This window comes from Rhamphochromis sp. 'chilingali', assembly GCF_963969265.1.
Source record: "Rhamphochromis sp. 'chilingali' genome assembly, chromosome: 11".
In the NCBI taxonomy this organism is placed as follows: domain Eukaryota; kingdom Metazoa; phylum Chordata; class Actinopteri; order Cichliformes; family Cichlidae; genus Rhamphochromis; species Rhamphochromis sp. 'chilingali'.
The window spans coordinates 30058796-30077227 of NC_137938.1; the positions used below are offsets into that span (position 1 = coordinate 30058796).

Genomic DNA, 18432 nt, shown 5'->3' on the forward strand with positions numbered 1-18432 from the left:
TCTGATGTAGGATAAAGCTGTTCAACAGTCCTGACTCATCTTTGTCCTCGGTTGACTTTTTTGCTGTGTTTTCAATTTGTCTAAGGTCTGGACTGCAGACCAGCTAGTTCGGTATCCAGACTCTTCAGATGCAGTAAATGGTTTAGAGTTGTTATTGTTAAGCATATGCAGGGTCTTCCCTGGAAAAGATTTTGTCTGGATGTATGTGTTGCTCTAAAACCTTTGTATACCTTTAATCATTGATGGAGCCTTTCCAGTTGTACAAGCTGCCATTTCCACAGGCACTGATTGACTCCCCATACCAACACCATCAGAGATGCAGGCTTTTCAACTGAGTTTTCATAACAACCCAGATGGTCCCTCTTCTCTTTAGCCTAGAAGATTTGACATCCATGTTTTTCAAGAAGAATTTCAAATTCTGATTTTTTTGACCACAGGACAGTTTGTCTCAGTCCATTTTAAACGAGCTTTGATATACATTTGTGGAGAAACGATGTTCATAGGCAATGATATCTAGACATTTCCTGAGTCTCTGCAATGGTTTCTTGGACAGAATTGTTCGTGTTTTTAATGGAGTTCTGCCTGAGGTCCCAAAGACCAAAATATTGATTTTCATCTTTGTCCCCACAGAGATTTCTCATGTAGATGATGAGATATTTAAAGTCTTCAGAATTTTACATCGAGGAACTTTGCTAAGATGCTCTTTTTTTGTACCCAATCATATTCCTGACCTGATGCCACTCTACTTAGTTCCAAAATGTTCCTCCAGTTCAAATAACTGATATGTTCTACTCTGAGTGAAATATGGTTGAGTAAGATTTGCACATCATTTTGTTTTTATTTACATTTTACACAGCATCCCAATTTTTTTGGAATTGGTATTGTAACTGAGCCACTCAATTTTATTAATAATGCTTCATCTAACACTTGGTGTGCACCAGCCTTTGTATCAGAGTCATTTGCCATCTCATAATGAGAGATATTAGTAGCCTGGTAAAGTGTAAATAGCATTGAAAAAAGAAGCTGAACACCCAACTGAAAACACTTCCATACAGAATTCAGTGTATTTAAAGCAAAGTCAGTGAGCGTTTATAATTTGCAATTACATGTCTTGTTAAGGTGACTTAAAAATGTCAAATAGTTGAGGTGAAATTGAGGCCCTTTTTAAAGACACAAACATCCTGCAGTTTCACTTTTATGATGTCTTTGAGGGAAAGCATGAACAGCAGCACTTACACTCTGTGTTCTCCTCCAGAGGAACGTGTAAAGTGAACAGTGTCCCCTGGCATTAGAAACCACTTTTGGATGAAACATGAAAGAAGCTGAAATTTGTATTTCTCCCTGTAGAAAATGTTGATTTTTATTCTATTTTTTTTTTTAATCTGCTAAATAAAAGGAAACTACGAGCCCTGCCAACCAACACCAGGCCTCTGTCATATTTAAAGATGTGTTGATTACTTTTGGACTTTATCTGAAGACAAAAATGGTGTAAAAGAAGTAAAAGAAACAAAAGTAAAGGCACAAAATAACAAAAAGGCTACTGACCATTAAGTGTTGTAGCTGCTAAAGGATAAAGCTATTTTATATAGAGTTTAGTGTGGCCCAATCTAAAGGCTTGAAAATGTCACAAGATATAACTTGAACTTTCATTATGTCCCTTTTTTTCTGAAGGTATAAATTTAGCCCCAAGCAATTTGATCTGAGTCTTTTTGTGAATTATATTACAACTCTTAGAAATGTCAGAAAGTCCACCTGCACATATTCAATTTGAATCTGACAAAAAAACCTTTTCTACCCTATTTGATTTGCCCCACCTGTATTTGTGTGTTTAGGTATTATTAAGCTGCGGCGGAGTCCTCCTCCACGCCTGAGGGGGCCACAGTACGTCCTCAACATCACTGCCACGGATGACAACGCATCTGGTGGGCCATACCCACTCAGCAGCTCAGCGCAGGTCATTGTGGGAATAAATGACATCAACAACAACAAACCACTGTTCAAGGAGGTGAGTCGAGTTATTATTTATTTTTACGTTATTGCAAATTAAATGACAAATTCTGACCCCTGACTTTGCTGTTTGGTTGTCAGTGTCAGAACTATAGCCTGAACGCAGCAGTCCTGGAGAATCAGCCTCCAGGAACGTTCGTCCTGCGCGTCCAGGCTCATGATGCTGACATGGGCGTCAATGGAGAGGTCAAATATGGCATAATGAACAGAGACGGAGTGGCATCTGGTTTTGATATTGATCCTGATACTGGTAAGCTCAGAAACACTCATTATAATTTTTACAAACAGTTCTTCCACAGCTTCTTTATTCAGCTACTCCTTTTAGGTATTTCCACAGTAGATCATCTGCCTCACCATATTCCTCACACCTTCTTCTGTCACTCCAACCATCTGCATTTCCTCCTTCACTACATCCATGAACCTTCACAATGGTCTTCCTCTTTTCTTCCCGCCTGGCAGCTCCATGTTTAACATTCTTTTGTCACAATCCCTCCTTTCTATATATTATCAAAATCTCAGCCTTCCCTCTTTCTTACTTTTTTTCCAAATCGCTCAACCACAGCTTTTCCTCTGGTATGCTCATTTCTAAAGCTGTCCTTTCTGGTCGTATCCAACAAAAATCTTGGAATCTTAATTCACAAACACCTCTTTGAGTTTCTTATGTGATTAAGGTTTTACTGTCTTATCAAATATGTGTGTTTCAAAAGTTTCTACACACACAGTACCTGTTGGATATCAGAAAAGCTTTACAATTCAGTCCAAACAATGACAAACTGAAATTCTAAGTGTGCTAATGTCCTCACTGTGTGTCAGGTGTGATAACCACAGCAGTGAGTTTTGACCGGGAGTGTCAGAGGGAGTATACTTTGTCTGTGACGGCCACCGATCAAGCAGAAGAGCCGCTCATTGGAATCTGTCAGATCACAGTGCAGATCTCAGATCAGAATGACAACGACCCCAAGTTTGAAAACAGCCGCTACCAGTGTGAGTACCATCACGACTCCTCCCAGTGACTTAGTCCGTCCGCTTCTTGTTCAACACAAAAACATCCTGTAGCTGTGTGTTTTGAGGGAGCAGAGGAAGTGTAGAAACCGTGTATTTGTCGTCACCATCATGCATCAATCTGCATCCTTGTAATCCTGGAAACCCCTTAGGACTGATGAAATGTTCGCTGGCAGGTCCCAGAGCTCTCTGTTTGTTTACTATCTGTGCAAATATGTGTTTTGATAAGCATAGTGTCAGAAGTTCTTCTCGTCCGATTAGAGAAACGCACAGAGTGTCTCATTAACTATTTAAGAGGCAGATTGAAATGTTTCTGGGACATGCATTTATTTATGTGTTTGGGGGGGGGGGGGGGGGGGGGGGGGGGGGGGTTCCTTTACAAATTATGGAAATGAGCTGGAAATCTTGAGCTTGTTTAGACTTTTCTTAGTTATCCATACATCATTACCAACATGTATTTCAGTGCAAAGATTTTCTGCTTAAGGAGACAACACAATCACCAGCTATCTTTTGGGTTGGTAATGCAAACCCAGACCATGTTTATGTTAAGTGTTGTCATATTTACAGTTGATATGAACAACTTTATGAAAAGAGGCACAAACTGAAACTTCAATAAATGAATGTAAAACATCACTTCTGCTTGTAAATTCTGGTTGTAGAACTAAACAGGGCTCGGGTTCCCTGGTACCTGTTATAACTCTGGGCTGTTTTAAGTGTAACCAAGCAAGATAGGAGTAGCAACAAGAACCATATGAATATGACATAGATTTACATTTAATAAAGAAAAAAGCAATTCCACAACTATCAATCACATAAATCGATGTGAAGTACAACAAAGAGACACATTAGACTCAGCAGGATCTGATGTGATTATTCAGCTGAAATGTATCCAGTGAGACCCGTGACTGTGAAAAGGACATTATTATTGACATAATGCTTGAAATGCAGTCTTACGGAGGCAAATGCACCTCGTCGCTGCTCGTTGTTTTTGTTGTCTGATCAGCGCTGACACACATCACCGTCAGCAGGATTGGAGGTTATGTTCTTAAATTTAAAAATGCATCTGTTGACTTTGCACAGTGAGACCCAGAAATGACAAAATGAGGTGACAGACTGCTGATCCGGCACAATGTTGTGTTTCCATTATTATAATACCTGCTTACCAACACAGAACATAATGTTACACTGCTTTCAGTCAACTGTAATGATTTGGGTATTCGTGCTTTAGACATACACAGTGTTTCACCATAGCGGTTCCTGTAATAGTAGTAGGAGTTGCAGTAACTCAAACTGGTGCTAGTAGAACTTCGCTCCCCATATGACAGCTGATGTTTTCCCTGTCAGACTTTCTGAGAGAAGACACTCCAGTTGGAACTAGTTTCCTGCGAGCAGCAGCTCATGACGATGACCAGGGGAGCAACGCGGCAATCACCTATTCACTGTCCAGACAGAAGCCGGCTTACCTGCACATCAACCCCAGCACTGGGTGGATTTATGTCAACCACCCAATCTCTCAGGTCAGAAGCACATCAGCAGCCTCTTCATGCTGCAGCATGATGCAATGTCTGCAAGTGTCCACACTTACAAAATTACTTCTCATATCAAAAATGTCTCATTTCATTCTCACAAATTGCTAAAACTTCCTGGAAATGAACACCATCCTCAAAAAGAGCAATGTTTTGTGCTTTGACTCCCTGCAACAAATTACAGACAGTGAACTAGATGCAAGATCCAATCTCTACAATAAGGGTTAGAATTATAATAATAACACTATTAGCACTTTCAAAACACACAGTTACAAATTACTTCACAGTCTGAATAGAGGTTTATATATGGTTGAAATAATCTGCTGGGAAAAGTGGGAAAAGTCACTCATGCTCAGCTGCAGATGGGGGGACACCATGATTGTGCATCACTGTGTATCATCCTCTGCAGTGAGTATATGCGAACTAATCTCTGTATATTTTGAATGTAGATATAATCCAGGTGGAATAACACTGATGATAATCTTACCATTCTTTAATGAAAGTAGGCTAACATTAATGTTAGCATAATGAATGATCCTGAATATTTCAGCATGTGGCAGAGTACAGTCTGTAACTGTAACATGTTTTCTAATAAACAGGTTACGAGCTATTTTGTTTATTTAGAAAAAGAAACATCCTACTTATTTGGGGGAAAAAGAGAGAGAATGCCACGTATGCAGTGAAAACACAGATGTCCCAGTTTTACACTGGGACTTGAATGCATCTTACAGCTGAAATTTGTCTCAAAGCCCCATGTGGAATGCGACTTGATTTGTGAGTATCTCTGTGAGATGTTACGTGTAGTTTTAGGATACGCACAGAAAGGTTTTTGAAACCTAAAATTATCGGAAGACGAACTTACTAGGTTGTGCGTAAATGAATAGTATTTATTCAGGTCGGGATGTATGCATTTGTAAAGTAGTTTTACGTGTGGTCAGAATGCTTCGTGTTTGTGTGCGGATCGAGGCATGAGCTCCTGAGTCCTTAAAAGTTGCACACCAATTCATTGTACACATTTGTAAATCATGTCCTATACATTTGCAACACGTTTGAGGCGCATTTCACTCCATAGGTGCATATATATGAATTCTAACATATGTGTCAGATAAGTATGATGAAAACCATTTGAGAGCAAGGCACTGATGATGATGAGTTATCACTTTAGGTGACCGTTGTTTTGATTTGGCGCTATATAAATAAAATTGAATTGAATTGATACCACCACAGTTCTGTTATCTGTTAAAAAGAATGGTATGATTAGTGGTATCAGACGTTGGAGATAAGTCTAGCAGGATTCAAATGTAATATTAACCATTATCTAAGTGCATAAGTATCATTAGTAGTTTTCACTAATGCCGGATTTTGGAAATGGACCTATAATTCTCTGAAACAGTGGCTTATAGGGAGGGTATTCAAGCACAGCGGTTATGCACTTTGTTCACCCCAACAGCTTCCAAGCCACCCCAATCCAATTGTAAATGTCACCCTAAATCTATTTAAACCCTGTCCAGCTATGATGACCTTGTGCTATTTCCATGAAAGCACAGACGGTGGGCCATATCACAACACAAAAACATTGTTTTAATAATGAATAAATGTAATAAGCTGGATAATATGCACATAAAAGCATATCCTCAGCATGTAAACAAGGCAATGCAAAAAATTAAACACAACTGGGATATTATGAGGTCACAAGGTCAAAGTTATTTCCAACAGCAACAGCTGCTCTGATGTTTCCACTGCGTGAGGAATGAAAGTTGCATCAAACAGACTGTTGTTTTAAATCTTTAATGGTTGTCATCATTATGTGTGTCTGATTTCTCTTCAGTACAATCTTACAATGTCAAACTGAAAATCCATAATGAAGCGAATCCGTCTGTTAAGCTAACGTCGGCGATGAATGATGCCTACTGTTCTTCTTCTTTTGTCACTGTCATCTCCTTTCTGTTCTTCTTCTCTCTGCCTCTCATTTTCTTTTTAGCAGCACTTCAGTCAATAATTTAGCAAAGGAAAATGTATCCCTACCCACTTTCTTGATTCACTTTTTGCAAACAAACTAAAGGATCAATATTTTCTTTCTTTCTCTGCTCAACTATTTACAATTTTTACAAGTGTTTGGTCTTTCTGAACTATCAAAGAGCTACTTGATCATTAAAATTTGATTTTTGAAGATAACAAGACCAAGTTTTAAAGGCAAATCAATTCTAAATAGCAAACACCCTTATTTGTTTGGTAAAACTTGTTAAAACGAAAATGTTCTGATCAGAATCACGAGTTCCTTGATCTTAATTACTCCCTGTTCATCTCTTTGCAGACATCCAGAATCAACCAGCAGATTGTGGCCTCAGATGGAGGGAACCGCAGCAGCTCAGTGGAGCTGACTGTTATCATCACAAACGTCCACAATCAGCCACCACAGTGGGAGCAGTCCGAATACTGGGTCACTGTGCCGGAAAACACCGTCCGAGATGCCAAGATAGTGGTGAGTTTATGATGAGAACATTGAGCCCTGAAATGGTAAAATGATAACTAAAAAACATTCAACTTTCACTTTTCAAGAAACCATTTTTTGAGATGGATTGAGCTTCGTGACATGGTGTGCTTCCTTGTTAAAGGGATGCCCATTGTCAGCAAAAATACTTGGGTATGCTTTGGTGTTTAAGTGATGCAATGTGTGCAAAGAAAATTCTCCCCACAACATTACAACACCACCAGCCTGAACCGCTGATACAAGGCAGGATGGACTCATGGACTCAGATGTCACAGCAGAAATCGAGACTCATCAGAAGAGAAGGGTTTTTTTTCCAATCTTATATTGTTCAATGTTGGTGAGTCAGTGCAAATTGTGTCCCTGGTTTGCTGTTTTTAGATGGCAGGAGTGGACCCCAGTGTGGTCTTCTGCTCCTATAGCCTATCCGTTGTATTACGTGTTACTATTGGAGTTATTGTTGACTTCTTACCAAAGCAGTCTGGCCAGTCTCCTCTGACTTCTGTGTGTGGGAAGATCCCAGTGGATCAGCAGTTTCTGAAATAATCAGTAATTTCAGAAATAATCTCAGAAATAATCAGACCATCCAGTCTGGCGTTCAAAGTCACTTAAATCACCTTTCTTCCTCACTCTGATGCTTGGTTTGAGCTTCTACGGGTCATCGTGAGCATATCTGCTGCCAGTTTGGCTGATTAGATATGTTCATTAATGAGCATTTGAACAGGTGTACATAACAAAGTGGCTTGTGAATGTATGACTGAAAAGGTGCCGGTCTGGGAACTGAAGCACGTGTTTCTTTTCATCAGTATCAGTAGCCCTAAGAGCTCGGAGGTGACATGGGCGAGAGAAGGGGATGACTCGTAAAAATGGAGAAATATTTAAACTCAGTCACCCTCCTGCAGCAGTAAAAGAGTTCTATTTCATTTACATCCTGCTTCACGTCTGTGCACAGCACCCCGAGGAGGCTAGAGATACTCTTTCTTCTTCTTCATCCCTCTCTCCTCACTTTCCAGCTCATCCATCCCTCTCTCTCTGTGTCAGCACGTTTAACCGAGCACTTCTAAATATTTTCTGCCGAGCAAACAACAAACCAGCCCCGAGTCTGTCTCACCTGACTCACTGCAATCTCACACACACACACACACACACACACACACACACACACACACACACACACACACACACACACACACACACACACACACGCACGCACAAATGCACACACACTTTGCTTGTATACCTCTGGTGATTTTTTTTCCTCTTTTGATCCCTTCATCCTAATTTGCTTCCTATTCCTAAGCTGATGGTTTAGAAGGTAGAGGAGTTTTTACCCTCCAGCTGCTCGATTTCATGGAGGTTAGTCAGTTTTCAAATAGTTGGAGGGTAAGTGTAATCCTGTGTGTGTTCGCGTGTTGTTGTGCTTCTTTTCGACACCGTGTTTTCGCTGAAAAGACGATGATGGTGATTGGGGTTCCCACCCACAGCTCCATCTGTCAGAGATGATTGAGCAGAGCAAGAAAATTACACCTGCTGTCGGAGCGTCACAATGGACTCCTATCACCTCAGAAAAACAGACGTTTAATTATTGTCTTTAACCTGACAGAGGCTGTATGATGCAGTGAGAAGAAGTGAAGAGGGGTGCTAAATTAGGGAAAGGAAAGCTTTATGGTACTGAAAGATGGATTAAAAAAAAGGCTGTGTGGATTTTAGTCTTTTTATGTTGACAGTAGGAGAAATATAAAATAACACGAGCTTTCTCCTTTAATCAGATGATACAGTTGCACCTGAAAGAATACACTTTACACGAATGTGTTCCTTGTTGAATGTGTCTTGTTTTGTTCAAATTAACTGTGGGAGTGAGATTTTTCTCCCTTCATCAATGTTTCATCTCCTTCATTTTTCATTCCTCTAGAAAAGGCTGAATCTTTCCACTACGCTCTCCCTGTCAAAAAGTATTACCTGAAAGCTGAGCCCAGATGCACAACTGTTGGACAAAATACTGGCAAAGGAAAAACAAAAAACTGTGATCAACTGAGAATCATCTGTCTGCATGTTGAAACCATGTATACATAATGTTTTATGAGCAATAAATTCAGTGGACAAATATGTTAAGTTACCCAAACCTGGCTACATATACAAAACAATGGAAGGCTGAAATGTCTCCTCCCTCTCTTCCTCCTCCCTCCTTTGTCTCCCCTGCGGTGTTAATTGCGCTGAGGAGGAACTGTTGTTTTAAATTTAGCAGCCTTAATAAGGTCTGTTAATCACATTGTTAACGAGGCAGAGGGAGGGAGCCGCTGCAGAGGTGGAAGATGCTCTGCGTGCGCGCGTGTATTAAATCTCCATATCAATAAGCTGAAGTCATCTCCTGCTTATGTGTGTGAGAGTCGCATGTTATAATAGGCCTCCTCATCAGCTGATTTCCTCTTGTTTTCTTCCTCATCCTGTTGATGTTTTTAGTGTTCGCTCTTATGCAAACACTTTCTCTCATGGCCACAAATGACTTTAAATATTCTCTTAGATTTACCTTAAAATCTATCTTCTAGCTATCCACTGATGCTTAAAAATCATTTGGAAAGTATAAAAAGAAGTTCATTTCAAGCATCTGATAAAAGAGAATATGTCTGATGTATTGCAGTATCACACAAAATGAAGGAATTTCTGACCTGTGTGCATTGCAGTTTTTTGAATAGCGTGCAATAGGGATGGACAGTTGTCTGCCTTTTCATATCACCATATTTTCATTATGAAAGACTGCAGATAAACAATCCAGTCGCCATCGGGCATATGGGCCAGAGAACCTTCTATGTAATCACTCATGTTAAATGTCAGCATGGGCAATTCTACAGTGTGGTATTTTGGTTCATTTTATTAGAAAAATATGCAAACGAGAACAACTACATTTTGAATTCAGCTCCAGAAAACACAGGGAATATGATAACAGAGAGCACAGTGGGGGGTGGGGGGTTGGGGGGGGGGGCGTTGGAAGACACCGTCCATCTCTTTCTTTCGGCTGATTTGTATCAGTTTAATAAGGCTACCCACGTGACGGGCTGATAAATGAGATAATAAGACATGAAACACACGAGGCAGAAACACTAATTATGTTATTTCCCAGATAAATAAGCAAAGGAGCCATTAAAAGTGTAATTACCACATGTAAGCATCAAAAAATGGAGCAGACCCCTACAAACACACACACCAACCCTGATGACCCCACCTTACCCTTTTCAGCTGACTGCTAACTGTTAGCATTTGAAGCTGACAGGGCAATCTGTATTCCAGCTGCTGAATCACTCTCAGCACCAGCCGCACCAGCTGAGAGCGATCTGCTGCGATATCTCCACGGGCATTAATCTGTGTGGGAGAGGAAGGCAGACACTGATCAGCTTAACTTCAGCACGCTGCACTGATGTCTAATGAGATGATTTCTCATTAGTCCTGATTCCATACACTCTGCTGCTTCGGCCTGCTGTGAGGCTGAGCCACGCTCCACTAACATACCCTCGCGCAACTCTTCACCTGAAACCGGATGCCTTCATCTCGGGCTGTTTGTGAGATTTTAGATTAACATCCTGTTTAAAATTTTTAAGAGACTACCAATGGAAAAACCAAACAAGAAAGTCAGAGTCTCATCTGTCCTTTATAACTGCTGCAGGAAAGCAAAATGGATTAAAAGTCAATTTTATACTCATCAGTTAAAAATCAATATAATAAGGAGAGATCGTTTGGAAGTAAAGATGAAATTAATTGGAGAAACAGCGTGTAACATAAAATTCTTTTCGGTTAATAGATTCTGATGAAAATCCACATCTTAGAGCAGATGATATGAAAAGTAGGAAATAGAGATGGGAACCCCCGGAGTTCAGACAGTTGTAGTGGAACACAGTTAGCAAATGACTTGAAGTGGCTTCGGTTGAGATGTTCTGCAATCTGGATAAGATGGAGATGAAGTGGAGGAAGACTGCATGATAGATGGTCTGAAAGGTAGTAGAGAAGTAGCACAGTGGCAATAATATTTGCAGAACAGGGATGCATGCAAATACAAGCAGGCAAGAATTAAATGTTAGAATTAAGTGTTTTTCTCTGTGTGTGAGAGTGTGTAGTCATCCCAGCATACTAAGTAGTTGGTAAATGCATTAGATTGAGACTATTGGAGCTGCTGTGGTCACTGGGTCTGAGGGCTGAAAGGGTTTCAGTGTTTGAAGTGGCAGACAGCATTTCTCACTCAGGGGAAACATGTTACCTCTTGTGGAAGTGACGACAAGGGCGACGGTTGTTCATTGGTGATTTTTGTCCTTACACTGGAGCTGAGATAGGTTCTCCCCTGCTTTCAGTCTTTGCTCGAAGCCACCATGTCCTGAACTAAAGGGGTTAAATGATTCTGTACTGACTGTACTTTATATTTATAGTGGCCATTTTACGGAACCATTTATAGATGTGGCGGTCAGGCTGACAGATGCACCGTTACACTGAATTAAGAAAAGATTTATTCGTAAGTGGTCGTCAGCAACCTTTTCTCTCCCACTCATCTGCCTGCAGGATCTTAGCAGGCATAGACAGCCCTTGCTTTCTCCTTGATTTTTCAGTCATGTCGTTGTAGGAAGATTTAAAAAAAATCATGCATGCTCCCTCCAGTAAAAGCATATTTCATCATCATTAATTATTAATACCAGAAAAACTGCTAATTAAACAGGTCATATTGCATTTTTTCTGTCCAACAGTTCAAAACTCCTGCTTTAATGATACAAGAATGCTTCCATATTAACTGCTGTTACTCGTACAATGACCCTCTTCGCAGCTTGCTACCGAGACCACCTGACATATTTTATTTGCAGCTGAGTGGACACAGGAATCTTAGCTGAAGTTACAATCTAAATAAATGAGCCCCTTTACACTTTAGTGAACAAAAACTGTGGTGGTAAAAATCAGAGTGAGTCAATTAACTGGAAATTCATGCGCGCGTGTGTGTGTGTGTGTCTAACAATCCAGGTCATAGCTTACTGTAAAATGAGGTGGCATCACTCAGCCATGGAAAATACAGCCCCTCCTTGGCAAGGTGGGGAGTGTGCGGTCAGGAAGGACAATAGCACACACCGTATTTCCATCACTTCAAAGGACATTATACTGACTTTTTGTGCATTTCCTTCCAACTTAACCTAACTATGACCTTAACCTAAACCTGAACTCATTCTGAACATAAGCAAGAGGTTTATAGTAATAAGGTTTAATGATTTAATTTCTGTGCCCGAAAGGAGCAATATCTCCACAATGTGACTGTGTAAACAGATTTGTGACTCCATTTCCCTGAGGACATAAATACACACACATACACACTTTCTCACTCTAAGGTCAGTTTAGTCTACTGCCAGGAGCATAACACAAGTCTTAAAAGCTCTGCTGCTGGTAGAAGAACAGCTCAGGACAACACACTCTGATCCAGACACATATTTTATTTTAAAAAAACACAAAAAGGACAAACATCAACAAAGCAGAAACCGAATCCTTTTTGGGTATTTTGGAAAGTTTTCACCATGAGAGCTTTATTTCCATAGAAGGACTGAGTTGCACCTCTGGCCGTTAAAACGTCGCATTCTTTGAAATGTAGTTGTGTATTTTAGGGTGTCATTTTTCTGGTGAGTGTTATAGTTTAAAGATCTGGAAGCCGTTGGAGCTGTTATAAAGATGTACGACCTCGTTGTCGACACGAGCAGCTGTGTGATAACATGATGTCATCATGAACCAGTACAGACTCTTCTTTGGCTTCTGCCTTTGACGGATTATAACGCAATGTGGGAGTAACTGCTTCAGAAATGGAGATAAGTCTGTCTCTATAAACTTGAAGCCCAAAAGGAGTAAACAGAGGTTTGAGAAGATGAGTTTCCAGTGTCTGTATATGGGATATCTTTTATTCTGTCGGCACTGCATGTAATCTGTCTGAGTGATGATCTCTGTTCCTATTCTAGTCAGAAACGACCAACTCTGCTTGCTTTTGAAAAAGATGCACTTGTAAAAAGAACTCCAAATACCAGGCTACATATAACAACACTGAATTTCACAAAAACAGTGTTGCCAGTTAATATTAAAGGTTGTTTAAAAATACACACATTTTTAAAACTTTTAAAACTCTTCAAACTGGATTTTAAGACCCAAAGGCATGACATCAGATCTGAGCAAACCTACATTCGTCTTCTGCAATCTCTTATCTTGCAGCATTTCTTTTAGATATCTTTTATAGATCTTGCATTTATATATTTTCTCCCATATGCCGCCTTCTAGTACTTGTATCAGAAGCTGCATTCTTCGCAATTCTAACTTGAACACTGATTTGTGAACACAAACTGAGGTTTGTGTACTCAAATCATGACAGCTTGGTTCTAAACTTCTCCATAAAGCTCAGACGTAAAGCTCTAACAACTTCCACAGTATTTTGTCCTCTATATACTTCTGTATGTTCAGGCATATCATAAATACCCCAAGTCTCAGGGATGTCGCTCATCCAAGCTCGAAATGCAGACTTTGACACTCTTTAAAGAGGACCTTTGTCTCTCACTCTCCATTCTGCTGTAAGCACTTACACCTTGGCACTTAAGCCAAAGGACACCTTGTGCATATTTCTGAATGGCCAGTTCAATCTAAAAGAAAAGCATGAATTGACACCCTGGGGTGAGAGTAAGTTGGAACTTTCCACCCAAAGATGTTTTTTTATATTAGTTACAATAGGCAAAGGAATTTTAAATGAGATTTTCCAGCTACCTGAGAAGCAAGTTATTTGTTTTGGTGGTGCTCATTTAAAATAAATAATAACATAAATATATTTACTAGCAATTAATAAATGATACACAATTCAACACGGAAGCTGGGATTAGCCACATAATTCCCTCTCTGATAATCAAAGCAAGCTGGATACTTTGCTTTAGCATTGATGAGAACTCTATAACTCATTAATGTATCTGGAATATTTGAGCAGCAGTCACTTTTGAAATCCATCACATGATCCTCAAAGGATGTCCCCAAGACTCCTGCAGTCTCCGACTTTGTACTTTAACACTGAAACACCCTTGACAGTGATCATTACTGAGGATCAACGCAGGTAAATAAAAATAAGATACCAAGATATTTAATGTGGAAAAGATGGAAAACATAGAAAAGCAAGTTACTAGTTTGACAAGTTTGATGCTATCAACTATTTTTCAAGGGTCTTTCTCATGTGAGAAATATGTTTGTACCATGAGAGAATTTCAAATCTGAATTTCAGTCTCTCCCTCACTACAAAGGTAAGTTCTGTATAATCCACCATGTCTGTGAAGTCTCAATGGCCAGCTCACGCTTGCTGTCCCTTGGTGTGCATGACATCAGTATATTTCACAGTGTCATTTCCTGTCAAGTTTTTCTTCTGCTTTTCAAATCACTCTGCCCCTTTTTCAGTGGAAAAGCGACACACACAAAGTGATGAGGAAAAGCCGTGACATTAGGAAGCTCAGGCGCACACAGTCATAATGTGCGAGCAGACGCTGGTTCTTTTGGATACAAAAACATATCTTTTGTTCTTTTCCCTCTGTCAACAGACCATCAAGGCAACATCTCCCCTCGGCGACCCCAGGGTGACCTACAACCTGGAGGAGGGTCAGGTACCGGAGACCAACATGCCAGTGCGGTTCTACATGAAACCAAACCGGGCCGACGGCTCGGCGTCCATCCTGGTAGCCGAGAACCTCGACTATGAGACGACGCGCTTCTTCACGCTCAGAGTGCGCGTGCAGAATGTCGCTGCTGTGCCGCTCGCCTCCTTTACCACGGTCTATGTTAATGTGACAGGTGAGTTTGTATGGTTAAGGGTCAAACATTTTCAACTCCTTTAGCCAGACTGCTAGTCAAAAACGTGGATTCAGTCCCATAGGTTTGTACAGGTAACCAATCAACTTACAGCTCTTTCATTTAAATAGTACAAGGCCCCTGTTGGCTATATGCACTCAGTGTGAGTGAGTCTCAAAGATGAGATATTGACTTATTTGCATATTGATAGATATGTTCACAATTCTAAATATGCTATATTGATGAACAAAGCAAAGTATTTAGTGGTTTAAAAGTTGCCATTACAAGGACTTTAAAATGAGTAGCAGAGCTCTGACCATCAAATGTAAAGAAGCCGTTGGTGAGCAACAGAAACTCGGGTGTAATGAGAGACAAGCTGGAGGAAATGACGAGAAGAGAAAGATTAATGAAGTGCGGTTCATATCCAGGGTCGTTTCTGGCAGAAAAAGAAGAAAACAGAAGCGACCGGTGGTGTCAGCTCCATGCCGTCTCCCTTTAACAGTGACTCACTTCCCAAACAGCATCTGTAGGCGGGTGGAGAGAAGGAAAGAGGAGAAAACACTTCCTGACTTTGATTGGCTTTGAACAAACCCACATCGGACGCTGTAATTGGCTTAGCGGAGCTTGAAAGTGAGCTGACAAGCTGCTTTGTGGACTCTTCAGGGTGTTTGGAGGATAATTCCTCACTAATAACTCAGTTTTCATTAGTGAGGGTAGACATAGTCCAGCTTCACTTTCTGATGGACTTTTTTTTTTAATTTTGCCTTTTTGTCTCTTTCTGCTTTATTTCACTGTAATTCATCTTTACTTTTTAATCTCCTTTACTGCTGTTCTAAAAATCCAATCTTATTTCTGTCTCTTTGCCTTCTGTCTTGCTTGTTCTTTCTTTCTGTCTTTGTTTATTTCCTGCTCACTTTTCCATTCCTTCTAGCATTTTCTTTCTCTGTCTGTTTTTAATCCACTTTAATCAGCTTTCATGGACATGACAGGCTGTATGTGTTCTTTTGCCAGATCCTTCAACAACAAAAAAATATGAATGTGGGAAAATAAAGGATATTTTTTTCTACTGTTTCTTTTTGTTTTTTTCCCCCTCAGACGTGAACGACAACGTTCCTTTCTTTCTGTCGTCCACCTATGAGGCCACGGTTCCCGAAGGAGCGCAGATGGGCACGTCTGTGGCTCAGGTGTCAGCCACTGATCTGGACTCTGGTCTGCACGGGATGGTGAGAAACGTCTGTACTGATCGTTAATGATATTCTACTTCCTGTTCTTTTTCTGCTTCACTGCATCTCTCTGTGTTCTTCAGATCCACTATGTGATCCTGAAGGATGAAAGTGGGGACTCTCAGTTCTTCAGCATTGACTCCCACAGTGGGATCATTTTCACTCGAGCCTCTTTTGACCGTGAGCAGAAAGCTTCATATCTGATAGAGGTGCAGTCACAGGACGGCTCGGAGTCGGCCCGACAAGGCCAGCAGGGCCAGCCTAACACAGGTAACGCACAATCAGAGAGAAGGCCTGCAGTCCAATTAATATAAAAGAGATCATTTGCAGACCTTATAAAACGAAAGTCTAGAGAGTCTTGCATGTGTTTGGATACGTTGAAATTATATTCCTGAGCAAAGCCTCCGTCCAACTTTGACTCAGACACAGCCTATGTCAGGATCTTCGTCACCGATGTGAACGACAACGCCCCGGCATTTGCCCAACCGGTGTATGAGGTGAGCGTGGAGGAAGACAAGGAGGTCGGCTTCGTCCTCATCACCGTCACGGCCAACGATGAGGATGAAGGTGAGTTAGAATCTGGCAGTTTTTCTGTCTCTCTGGGATGCACCTGTTGTTGTTGCTGTCAGTGGTGGCAGTGAAGTCAGTTCTTTGTGATTTCATGTGAACTTCAGTCAAACTGATCAAAGTCTCTGACTGAGTGTGCAGTTAGTCATAAAAACAAGTGTTGAGCAAGAAATTAGGTGCGTGAACTGAATGATCTGTTGCCTGCCTCTCTGTCTCTCCCCTCTCCCATTGAGCGCTGTTTCCTTTCCATACTTTTTTATAATCTTTCTCCTCTTTTTGCCTCTTTGCTTCTGTTTGGATGATTTGCATCCCCTCTTCTCCCCTTTCTGCTTTTCTTGTCTCAATCCACTCTAATTTTCTGCTCTCTTCTTTTTTGAATTTGTCTCTTCTCTTGATTTTTCTTAAGATAAACTTTGCTCTGTATAAGGTGACATTTGTTTTCTTCCACTGCAATAGCTGGTGGTCATGTCTCATTGTAAAATCTTACTTTAGAAAGTCTGGATCAGTTTAACAAAAGCACACCTACGTTTTACAGCTTAAAAACCACTTAATTTTTATTGCTGTTTATTGAGACTGTGGGCAATAAATTTGAAGAGGTTTTGTTTGTTTGTTTTTATGTGTGTCTAAATTCAAAATCAGGCTGCCCAGGTTTAAACTAATATGTTACTTGCTTTAGTGAAATTATCCAGTTTGTTGTTGTGAGACCTCACATGAAAGCTTGATCAGTGTTAAAGTGTTACCACACAGGATTTATATGGTGGATGATATTATCCATTATCTATTCAGACCTGCAAATCACTCAGTCCGCTCTTGTTGTTGATGTAATACAAAGTGGGACACGCTTAACCAGTGTGGTTCACATACACAAAGTGAATGAAAATGAATGCTCTGTTGAACTGAGAGTAAACAGTTGTGCAGACAATCGGGCTTTAGATGTGAGGCAGAATACGGATACTCAGCATTACAGTAAATGATCTTTGATGGCACTCTTAATGTTTGCAGTTTCTGTTGTTTCTGGTCATTAGTTGAAGTTCACAGAGTGTATATTAAAGATGGATGTAGCAAAATTACACCAACAAAAGTTCCTTAAACCTGTATTATTTTTGATCGCCATTAATGGCTGACTCCTCTGTTTGCAGGCTTGATTGTACTGAAAGACCCAGAAAAATGTTGAAAGTACAATTTGTAGTAAACTTCCATGTAAATGCTTCTTTGCTCGCCCAGTGGCTGCCCACTGCTTCACTGAGTGAATGGGTTAAATGCAGAGAGGGATTTTCCCCACGGGGACCAATAAAGTACACTTTCTTTCTTTCTTTCTTTTCTTCTTTAAAAAATATCTAAATAAAATCACGAGAACCAGTGTGGCACCCATCTGTTTATAACTGTTAACTAATCATTTATAGTTACTTGTGTAACTTTGTTTACTTTGTTTAATGCACCAAATAGAGGTAGCAGTCTTAGTTTTATTCTGTTTTCCATTGTGTACTAATTATAAAACCGTTTAAATGTATTCAGACTTCACAATAAAACTGAATACAAAGCCCAAGTCTATACCACATGAAAACATGTACTTTTAAGCTCTACACTTCCCATAGGTCTCCAGATGACTAACGTGAACAGAAATGTTTTTTATTGAGCTGAATTCAAATTCAACTTTATTCAAAGAGCTCTTTCAAGGCCCTTGTACTGTAAGGTAAAAAACATATTGCATTAAAGGATGAACCCCCAACAATGAGATGATATCCTATGAGTGAGCATTTAGTGACAGTGTGAAGGAAGAACTCAGTTCATATATTCTGGATTT

At 40.2% G+C, this 18432-nt stretch overlaps 1 protein-coding gene across 1 annotated transcript in view; it reads left to right on the forward strand.

The window, feature by feature from the left end:
* Positions 1-18432, forward strand: part of LOC308405199 (neural-cadherin) — a 142982-nt gene that overhangs the window by 74285 nt on the left and 50265 nt on the right. Inside the window, exons 8-16 of the mRNA XM_080895663.1 lie at positions 1833-2005; positions 2089-2257; positions 2821-2991; positions 4354-4526; positions 6850-7017; positions 14592-14841; positions 15934-16061; positions 16145-16331; positions 16485-16628. Coding sequence (XP_080751789.1) covers positions 1833-2005; positions 2089-2257; positions 2821-2991; positions 4354-4526; positions 6850-7017; positions 14592-14841; positions 15934-16061; positions 16145-16331; positions 16485-16628 — 1563 coding nt within the window. The remainder of the gene's footprint in view (positions 1-1832; positions 2006-2088; positions 2258-2820; positions 2992-4353; positions 4527-6849; positions 7018-14591; positions 14842-15933; positions 16062-16144; positions 16332-16484; positions 16629-18432) is intronic.